Below are 10,100 nucleotides of genomic sequence, written 5' to 3' on the forward strand. Positions count from 1 at the left end.
TATAATTCTAAAAGTTACAAGAATTAAAAAAAAAAACTTACAACAAATGCATCAGCTTTGTTATCTACAAACTTCTTATTCTCTTTTCCTTTATCCGTCTTTCTTATATAACTCCATCAGAATAGGCTCGAGCTTAGGTTATTGTTTCTGCAAAATAAATAACCAGTCTCACTCAATCATAATTTGACTTGATGATAAATACTCATGTAATGACCAAAAATTTACTATGAGTTCTGCATCATCCCATAATTATTCATCAAGATATTTTAAAAGTTCAAAAAATCTAGTTGTATTTACATTTAGTTCTTTATCTAAAGGGATGTTATGTTAACATTCACTTGAATAACTAAGATTTATTCCTATTGCATCTATTATCATACTCTTATAAAAATTATTATTATCACTCGTAAATGGTATCGTGACAATTATTACAACAAATTATGCCATATCTTTTTCCAATTACATTTCAAGCAAGCCATTCACGTGCCATATCTAATTTTATATATTTATATAAAATCTCCTCTTCAGTTTTTTTTATAGAAATAATAAAAAGATTCCATACTATGATTACAAGGAAAAAAAACCAGGTCGGTTTATAAATTTACACACAGTAATAAATATTAATAGTCATCATCATCAACGGACCAAATATTATTTGACCAAGATCAGCGGCTGAAAATTCTCAAGAAACTCCCTGTACTACACCAGATTATTTGTTTTCTACTTGGACCCCTTTACCCCTAGTGGCGTGTCCTAATAAAACCCTCGCTCCCTCCCTCCTCACTCCAAAAACCACATAAACCCTAATTTTTACAGATTCCATTTCTCAGTAACCAGAAATCAAACCCTAGAAAACGAAGGTTACAGGTTGAAAGGGGTTCTTGATAAGAGCCAATATTTACAGGTTTGTGTCGTTTCTTTTTTGTTTCTTTTTTGGATTTTTTTTCTGGCGTTTTTTTGGCAAACGTTTTGATTCTTGTAACTGTATTGTTTGTTCATTTCTCAGCTTAATCCTTGTGGTTTTATTGCCGTGTTTTATGTTTTACGAGATGGGTTATTGATGTTTTATGAAATGGGTGAGTAGCGATTGAAACCCAGATTTGGTTTTGTTGAAAATTGGGATTTTTTGGTTTATTTTTTGTTTTATTTAATGGGTTTTTCGGTTTTGTGATAATGGGTGGATTGGAATGGTAATTGTAGCAAGGTTTTGTTTTTTTTGGTGCTTGAATTTTTTAATCTAGAGTAGAATAATTGAATTTGTGAATAGAAAATTTCAGTGTTTGTGAAGAAAAATGAAATATAGCTGTTAATCTCATGTCGAATTGTTAAGTAATTTTTCTGGCTTTTTTTTTTTAATTTAGGTCAGAACAGTTGATCTATTGTTCCAGTTATTTAATCTATGTAGAACTGAAATAAGATTTCTTTTGCTGCTCTGTTCTTGTCTTGTTGTTCTTGTGGCAGTCCTGATTTAATGGTTGTATTGTAGGTAGCTCTTGTTTTTGGATTTGTGTTAAGACCATAATTGTTGATTTTGTTGAATTTACTGCAGGCAACATTTTGTAATATAAAGATATTCTTGCTGAAGAAACCCCAGATTTGCAAAAATGTCGATGTCAAAGAGCTCTAAGATGCTCCAATACATAAACTACCGGATGCGTGTGACCATCCAAGATGGTCGGCAGCTGGTAGGGAAATTCATGGCCTTTGATCGCCACATGAACCTTGTACTTGGTGATTGCGAGGAGTTCCGCAAGCTCCCACCAGCAAAGGGCAAGAAGAACAATGAAGAGCGTGAGGACCGCCGAACACTTGGCCTTGTTCTTCTTCGTGGTGAAGAGGTCATCTCTATGACTGTTGAGGGCCCTCCTCCTCCTGAAGAGTCTCGCGCCAAGGCTGTCTCTGCCGCAGCTGCTTCTGGTCCTGGTCTTGGTCGTGCTGCTGGCCGCGGAATTCCCACTGCTCCTCTTATTCAAGCCCAGCCTGGCCTTGCAGGTCCTGTTCGTGGTGTGGGTGGGCCTTCACCTGGCATGATGCAGCCACAATTCATGCGCCCCCCAGTCCCACAGCATTCTGCTCCACCCATGACTTACCCTGCATCAAGTGCTCCACCACCTGGTGGTGCACCTGTGGTCCGACCACCTGGCCAGATGCCTCCTGGACCATATCCTGGTCAGGGTCCACCAATGGGTCGGGGTCCACCACCACCAGGTCCACTACAATTTTCTGCTAGGCCCCCCCAGGGTTTCCCAATGCCACCACAGTTTGCCCAGAGACCTATGGGAATGCCACCCCAGGGACAGGCACCAATGATGAGAGGACCACCTGCTCCACCAAGACCTGGAATGCCAGCACCACCTCCACCCCGTCCTGGGATGCCACCTCCACCTGGTGGTCATGTTCCTGTTTTTGGACCACCTCGTCCGGGAATGCCGCCACCTCCCAATGCCCAACAGCAGCAGAATCAGCAACAATAGAGATTAGGTATGCCTTCTTTTGATGTCTGGATTAATGGATTTTGAAGGTCTACTTACTTTTCAATCTCTTAGGCCTGGAGATTTATGTGAAGTTGACGGGCTTGTGTTTATTTAATTAGATTAATGGAATGGATTTATTTACAGCAATATTTCTTTTTCTATTTCTTTCATTTAGTAATATTGTCAGCAGCTGTTACTTTCAATATTCTGATATTCTGTTTGTTTAGTTTTGACTTCTGTTTAGACTTTACTACTTGGGTAACTGGATTTGAGTTTATAGTTTCTTCGAGAACAGAATTGTTGAGAACATGAACTTAGTCAGAGTTTTTGTGTTTCTATTCTGATGTACATTGATCATTCGGATGTGTGCTTAATTAGAAAGTCAAATTTAGGTGCAGTGAGCAGTAAAAATTTCATTTTATACCTGGTGAAGTTAGCTAGTTATAACTGGTTTTCACTAATGACCCTTTCAGTTTGGCATGCTGCTGGAGTTTAGGTCTTGGTTTAAGATCTCAGCTTGGAAGGAACTCAGCTTGGAAGGAATTCAGAATCATTGAGCTTGTTGTGTTTTTAGGAAATGGAAGTTCCAAAATTTTGTGAATAGTTGCTTACTTTTTTTTTATGAATGAGTGAACTGTTGTTCTGTCTTTTAAAGATGGAAAATTGTGACGAACCATTCTAAATTTTCACCCTAAAGTGTGTTCAATGCAGTGTTAGTCTCTGTTTTCAATTGTCTTATCATCAGGTTTTGTTATCCCAAGTGTCTGCAGATTTTGCTAACTTGATGTTTGATCTGGATCGTTATGTCTGGCATATGTTCTCTGACCAAGTAGAATGTACTTTGCTTACGTAAGCCTTTATTTGTTAGCTATGCCACAAAACTATGAGTTTGTAGAGGTATAGAAACCATATGTACAGATCTATTAGATTCTTTATTTATGTTTGGATAGTTAGAGATGGTGGGATACAAAGTGATTAATAGCTTCATTATACCAATGGAATGTGGAGTTCAATGGTAATGTAATGTTTAACCCCATCTTCATTGGTGCATACCATACTACATTGTGTAGTGGTGCCATTTATTCTTAGTTCAATTTATAGCAGCCACTGAAGTATAGAAACCCAAGTCAGAATGGTACATGATCCAGACCATAAATGGACCACATGTTCAGTTAGGGTAGTATTTCTTCAGCAGAATATTTGAAGGAAATGCTATGTATTGAATTATCTGCACTAACAATGCCATGGCTGGCATGTTATTTGGTATTTAAATACATTGAGAAACCAGTTTGATAGTGCAGCTGGTGAAATTGGTTTAGTCTTGTTGTCCATTCCATCTGTGCATAAAGAGGATCAAATTTTGAACACGGGGATGGAGGGTGCAACGCACCAGTGGTAAATGGCTTGATAGAGCTAGGGGCTGAAGGTTCTTATTATCTATACTCTATTGAACTGATTTCTTCATTTCGAGGGATCTTAGCAATCTTACCGTGTTAATGCAATATCAAGTAACAAGGAACCAAAAGAATATAGCGTCAACAGCCTCAAGTAGTGGTGGGCAGATTTATTTGGAGATACAAGTCGCATGCTAAAATGCTCAAATACTGTCTATATATCTCAATTGTAAGATTGCATTCCAGTTATACTCTACCACAAGCTTGCCATAGACAATTCACTTTGATCCTATTTCCCTTACAGGTTATTCATGCCTTGAAGGTTCTGAAACAGATTTTGTAGAATGTTATTTCAAGCTATGTTGTGAAGGTTTCTTGTTGATTTTGTCTGAACTCTCATTTCAACTTTGAAAGTGACCTCAGCTACTGTGTATCTCTCTCTTATATTCTAGCTTAGGATTTGGTTGATGTTATAGCACTTTATGTGTTATTCTAGCAGAGTATGCCTTATCAAGAGGAAAAGTTATATTAGCATAAATGATCATGAGACCAAAAAACCTGGGGCAGTGCAGGCCTTCAACAACCGAATTAGTCACCGTTTATTTGTTCTCGATTGTGGGTATACGTGCTCGAGCGACGTGAAGCTGCATTGCCCGATGAACAAATCTGATTGAGAAGAAAATTGCTGTGGAAATGATTGACGATTTCTGGCCTGCATGCAAGTTGGCCCCTGTTTTCAGCTCTCCTTTTACGTGAGTGCCAAGTTAAAAAAAAAAAAAAATTGTAATGGGTTTGTTTCTAATGAAATTTGTTTCCCCCTTTTTCTGAAGAAAAAATCAAAGTTAATTTTGATGAGTCTCTATGCTTTAATATTTGTTAGTATAACCTTCGCCACGAGTGACTTAGCTCTTCGCGCCTCCTGAAAGCTGCCCTTCACTTACTCCTCAAACCAGAAGTTCTAGGAGCCTAGCAAGTAAATGAATAAATAAAAAGGGCTTCAGAAAGCCTTTCATTTGTCTATTGTTATAGACAATACTATCCATTTACGATTTTTCTATCCCTTTAATCTCTTAATTTTTCATGATGGTAAATTATTTTTTTATTTTTTGCTAAAGCATCTTTTATTTGCAATCAAAATTTTCAATCGCACTCGCTACAAATAAAATGACATGGCGTTGGCTTAACTAGTCATAGCAAGTGAAGTACAAATAGTAAACTGGTTTTTATATTTTTTTAATCATTTATTTTATAACATTTCCATGTTGTAGTTGTAGGGGAGTTGGTTATGCGTTTTATAATTTGTCTGATAGTGTGGTTGTAGTTATTTTTTTAAAATATTTTTCATGCTGAAATGTATTAAGATAATATTTTTTTTATTTTTAAAAAATTATTTTTAAAATCAACACATCAAAACGATCCAAAACATAAAAAAAAAAAACGAGATAGCTCACGTTTTCAAATGCAGCCTAGTCAACAATATTGTGTTTCATACTACAAATGGTTTGTCTTCTATGTTTTATTTTTTAAAAAAAAAGGAATGAAGAAGAAATATTGGTTCAAGCATGCACTTCTCTTCTCTGCCCAAACACCTAGGGTCTTTTTTATTGATTCTTTGATATTTTTTTAATATAAGATTGTTATTGAATTTATCTTTTAGTATTGAGTTAAAAGTAAATTGATTTTTGATAAAATTTAAAATTCAGGTCATAAGTTTAATGATTTAGGTTATCTTAACTTTTTTTTTCTTTGATTTAATTTAAAATCAGGGTTATGTAAAGAATTAGATCAATTTTAAAATTTAAATTATTATATTAAATTTAATGACAATTAAATAATTTTTTACAATGTATTTTTTGATGGAATATGTTTTGCTAGTAATTTATGATAGAATTTTGTATGGAATAAAAATTAATAAAAAAATTAATAAAATTTTTATCAACAATATGTCAAGTCAGTAATTTTCAGTGGAATTACTGACAAAAATATTTCATCATCAAATTAATCATGAAAAACATTTTCTTTCTCCCCTCCAAGCACAACCGTCTGCGCCTTTAACCTGTTAAGGTATGCCAGTTCCATCTGAAGATTCTAAACCCAAAGACCCTTTGACCGTGGACACACCCTCAAAGGCTCAGACCATTCTGCATAAGAGCAGGAGCAGCCGCATCATTCAAGTTATGATCCAATTCCCAAGCTGAAGCATAAATCCAAACTCCAGGCGCCTTTTCAACCAACAGATGAGAAATAAAGAGACATGATTTCTCTGAAAAATGAATAATCCTTCCTCCACCAATGATAACAATCACCAATTGAACCTAACACAAACAACAAAATCACCTCCAAAGTTACCCAGAGAGCCAAACAAGAGAAAAATCAAAAGGGTGTTACTGATTCCATGAGACAACATCAATTATTTGAGGCAACTCCTAAAAAGATGAACAATTCACAGCATAAACCACACCAAATCCTAAGATTACAAACAACTAACCATCCCAGATAACAAAACAAGATAAATACTAAAAAGGGTATCCTTAATTCTCCAAAACAACATTAATCAACACACATTCTCACTGACCAAAGCAATCAACCACCCATTACAATCCAAAAACAGGAAAAAATGTATTGTACTGATTAATATTAATAACACTATTGATTGAGTTTACATTATTATCTACACCTTTAGTTCTATTTGCTAATTATTAGTTGACCAAATATCTACCAATTAGATAATTATACTACCAGGTGAATAATAAAAGATTATTAATTTGCCAATTATACCGTTAATTGTTTGATTATCATACTGCTTCATACCTATTATATCATTGGCTGCCCACAACTACTAATTGGCTCATCACCTTAGAAATAGAGATTAATAACATCACTAATTTGTTAATCAAACATCCTCAAGGGCTTGGTTTAATGACCAGGTTGTGTGCTTTCTCTCTTGACTTTCTGAATTCGAATCTAGAAACCAGCATCTACATGCAGGAGTACTATCATTTGACATGTAAGCTAGCACGAGAATATGATGTCCTGTTTGTTTCCTGTTTTGATTCCTCTCTACCTTCATTTTGGTCATCTTCTAGTAATTTAAAAGGCTTGCAACCCAGTCAACTCTAGTGTTCTAGCTTCTAGGACAGTAACTTTATTAGGAACCGGTAGAGGCTCCATTGGTTGTGTTACTCACTTGTCATTAATGAAAGAAATTGATTTTTATATTTTGGAAATGAAAGGATATTATAGTTTTTTCATTAATAGGTATCGTGAGTATGCCGGTGATCAAAGCCTTAGGTGATTCCTTTTGCGTCTCTAGCGAAAAGAGAGACAAAAGGGGTTTGCATGATTAAAATCTGGGATTTCTTTGAACACTTTAGCTTGGCTTTTACGGAATGGACATGGCAGATATACATGATCATATCTTATTTGTCCACTAAAAAATGGCACCACAAGCTGCATTTATCTTATGCTGCACTTTCATGTTGCTAGCTATATGCTTTTTATAATCTTCTCAGGATTGGTTTTGGTAAAGCGATCAAAAACGTGTTTCTTGCTATAAACCTGAACATATTCTCAGTGCATCGATCGAGCTCACAGATGGTGGCTTGCAACAAAGTTTATCAAAAGTGTCAGTCTTTCTAGTATTTAAATATATATATTCCATCGCCAAGTATCTCTTATATGTTTATGTTTCCAAATCTTGGGATTTGAATCCTCATCTATGTGGTGTGCTTGGTTGCATACCTGACCTTCTCTACCGCATAGCGTGGTTAAGCTTGTGAAACTTGTGGTAGAAATTAATTACAGCTATCTTCGGTCTTCATTTTTGGAGAATTAATAGAAAGTAGTAGAAGCATGGACCTCTGCCTCTGATCAAGACCCTTTTTATTGAGATATTATTGGAGATTTAATAGAAAACAGTAGAAGAGTGGTCATTGATTTTTTTAAACTCCATTTTAGTTCAAAATTTTATTTTTATTTTTATTTTTAGTCCATAATTTGAAAGAGAAAAGAAAAAATGACATGATTCTTATGGTAAAAAGAGAAAGTTTTGGTTAACATTATTCTATCTATAAAAAATATCAATTTTGATATCAATGAATTTCATTTGATGAGAAAAGTTTATTCTAGATGTTCTTTTCCCTAGATTTTGCATGTGATAATAGATATGAGTTTATGAATAATTTTGGTATTAGGTTGATTTTGATTATTTATTTTCAGCTTTTTGGGTTGTTTGAGACTATATACAGGTTCATCAAGGTGTTTAGGATATTTTATATGTGTTTTGGGTAATTTATTTCGGTTGTATAAATAATTTTCAGTTTATTTAATTAAATGCATGCATAAATTTTTAAATTTATGATTAAGAATTTTTCATGTTAAAAACACTTATAAAATGTTGTCATATTAATTTTTTTGTTGTTAAAAGAAAAAATTATCTAACTTTAGATAAAGCACTGGTAAAAGTAATATCTAAATGACTTGAAATTTTGATCATTAAAAAATATCCTCAAAATTAATTATCTTTTTTATTGATAGCATGTGTTTCGGTCTTATTCGTCGTAATTTGATTAGTTAAGAAAACCATAGAATTGATAAAAGATCAAAAAGAAAAGAATCTGGTTCTAAGAGCCTAGCAAGTAAATGAATAAAAAAAAACCTTTATAAAGCCTTTTATTTGTCTATCGTTATAGACAATACTATTTATATTATCTATGGAATTATAATTTCGATTTTTCTATCCCTTTAATGTCTTATTTTTTTATTTTTTATTTTTTGCTAAAGTATCTTTTGTTTGTAATCAAAATTTTCAATCGCCCTCGCTACACATAAAATGACATGGCGTTGGTTTAACTGGTCATACCAAGTGAAGTACAGATAGTAAACTAGGTTTTTATATTTTTTAAATCATTTTATAATATTTTCATGTTGTAGTTTAGTTGGTTAATGTGTGTCTTAGTCAACAATTAATATTGTGTTTCATGCTACAAATGGTTTGTTGTAATCTATTTTTGAATCTCAGCACACAAAAAAAGAAAATACAAAAAAATCAAAAATATATGTTCGAAAAAAACCCAAAAAATAATAATAGTGAAAAAAGGATATCAAAGCGCCTAGAAAATGACTAAAAATTGATTGAGGAGATTTAAAAATACAGAAATTAAAATTTGACAGTATTTTTTTGACTGATGAAAGCCCTGTTGACAAAGAAAATTCAAATTGAGGAAGAAAAATCCAAAATCAGATGTTTGTGGACTCAATTAAATTTTATTGAAGGTTTGATTGAATTTATGGAGGTTTTGATTGCAAGAAAATTTGATTTTGGAGTTAATTTGGGCTTTAATTGGAGGAAATTAAAGTTCTGGGGTCAAATTATAATTTTAGAAAGTTAATTTGGTCAAATCAGGGGCTTAATTGCATAAATATTGAAGTTTGATGGTTAATTAGGGACTAAATTGAAGAAATCCGAAACCAAGGACCAAACTGGAAAAGGCGCGTAAATAGAAGTGCTGTAATTAAAATTGAATAAGGGCCCAAATTGAAGAAATTAGAAGTTTATTGATCAATTGAGGGTCAAATTGCATAAATTTAAGACCAAGGACCAAAGTGAAAAAGGCGGCCAACTTTAGGGCCGCTGTTGGATTTTTGGTAGGGACGCAATTGCATTTGTTTTTTAATCAAAATTGCAATTGAGGACTCGTTTGAACAAATCAAAAATTAAAGACTAGTGTGAACTCTGACATATTTTGCTGTCTTTTCCTTTTAAATGAAACGATGCATTTTTCCCAAAAGGGTGTCGTTTCATACACTGTTCATGAAAAAAAAAACAAAAGGGACCGAAACGGTGTCGTTTTGTTGGCACTATGGGTTTTCTTCTTCCCCTGGACGCACGACGCAGGGGAAGAAGAAGATTTTTTCTTCCTCTATCACCACCACCTCTCTCTTCAAAAAGACGTCGACTCCCTCTCAAAAATATGCCGACCAACCCCACTTGCCCATAAACACTTTCCACGTGTTGGAGGGGCGGCAACACACTGCACCGCCCCAGTCTCTCTCCCCTTTTTTTTGCCTATAAAAACAAGGGAAAAGAGGGCTGAAAAAAAAAGGAGAGAAAAAAAAAAAAAGAGAGAGCAGAAGAGAGGGAGGAAGAAATGAAGAAACCAGAAAAAAAAAGAGCAGAAAAAAGGAAAAAAAAAACAGAGGAGGGAGAAGAAGGAGAAGGAGCAGCATCGCC

General features: G+C 34.3%; 1 protein-coding gene across 2 annotated transcripts; it reads left to right on the forward strand.

The window, feature by feature from the left end:
- Positions 1-735: 735 nt before the first annotated feature.
- On the forward strand, positions 736-4,406 carry LOC18095770 (uncharacterized). Of its 2 annotated transcripts, none has more exons than XM_024593724.2 (3): positions 736-904; positions 1,550-2,481; positions 4,173-4,406. In XM_024593724.2, exon 2 carries the CDS (start codon positions 1,605-1,607, stop codon positions 2,472-2,474), a length of 870 nt encoding a protein of 289 aa, XP_024449492.1. In that variant the 5' UTR covers positions 736-904; positions 1,550-1,604; the 3' UTR covers positions 2,475-2,481; positions 4,173-4,406. The 2 variants fall into 2 exon arrangements, with proteins under 2 accessions (XP_024449492.1, XP_006370476.1); XM_006370414.3 differs by lacking the exon at positions 4,173-4,406 and adding an exon at positions 2,948-3,212.
- Positions 4,407-10,100: the final 5,694 nt, after the last annotated feature.

The sequence above is a fragment of the Populus trichocarpa genome, chromosome 1, assembly GCF_000002775.5.
Source record: "Populus trichocarpa isolate Nisqually-1 chromosome 1, P.trichocarpa_v4.1, whole genome shotgun sequence".
Lineage (NCBI taxonomy): Eukaryota > Viridiplantae > Streptophyta > Magnoliopsida > Malpighiales > Salicaceae > Populus > Populus trichocarpa.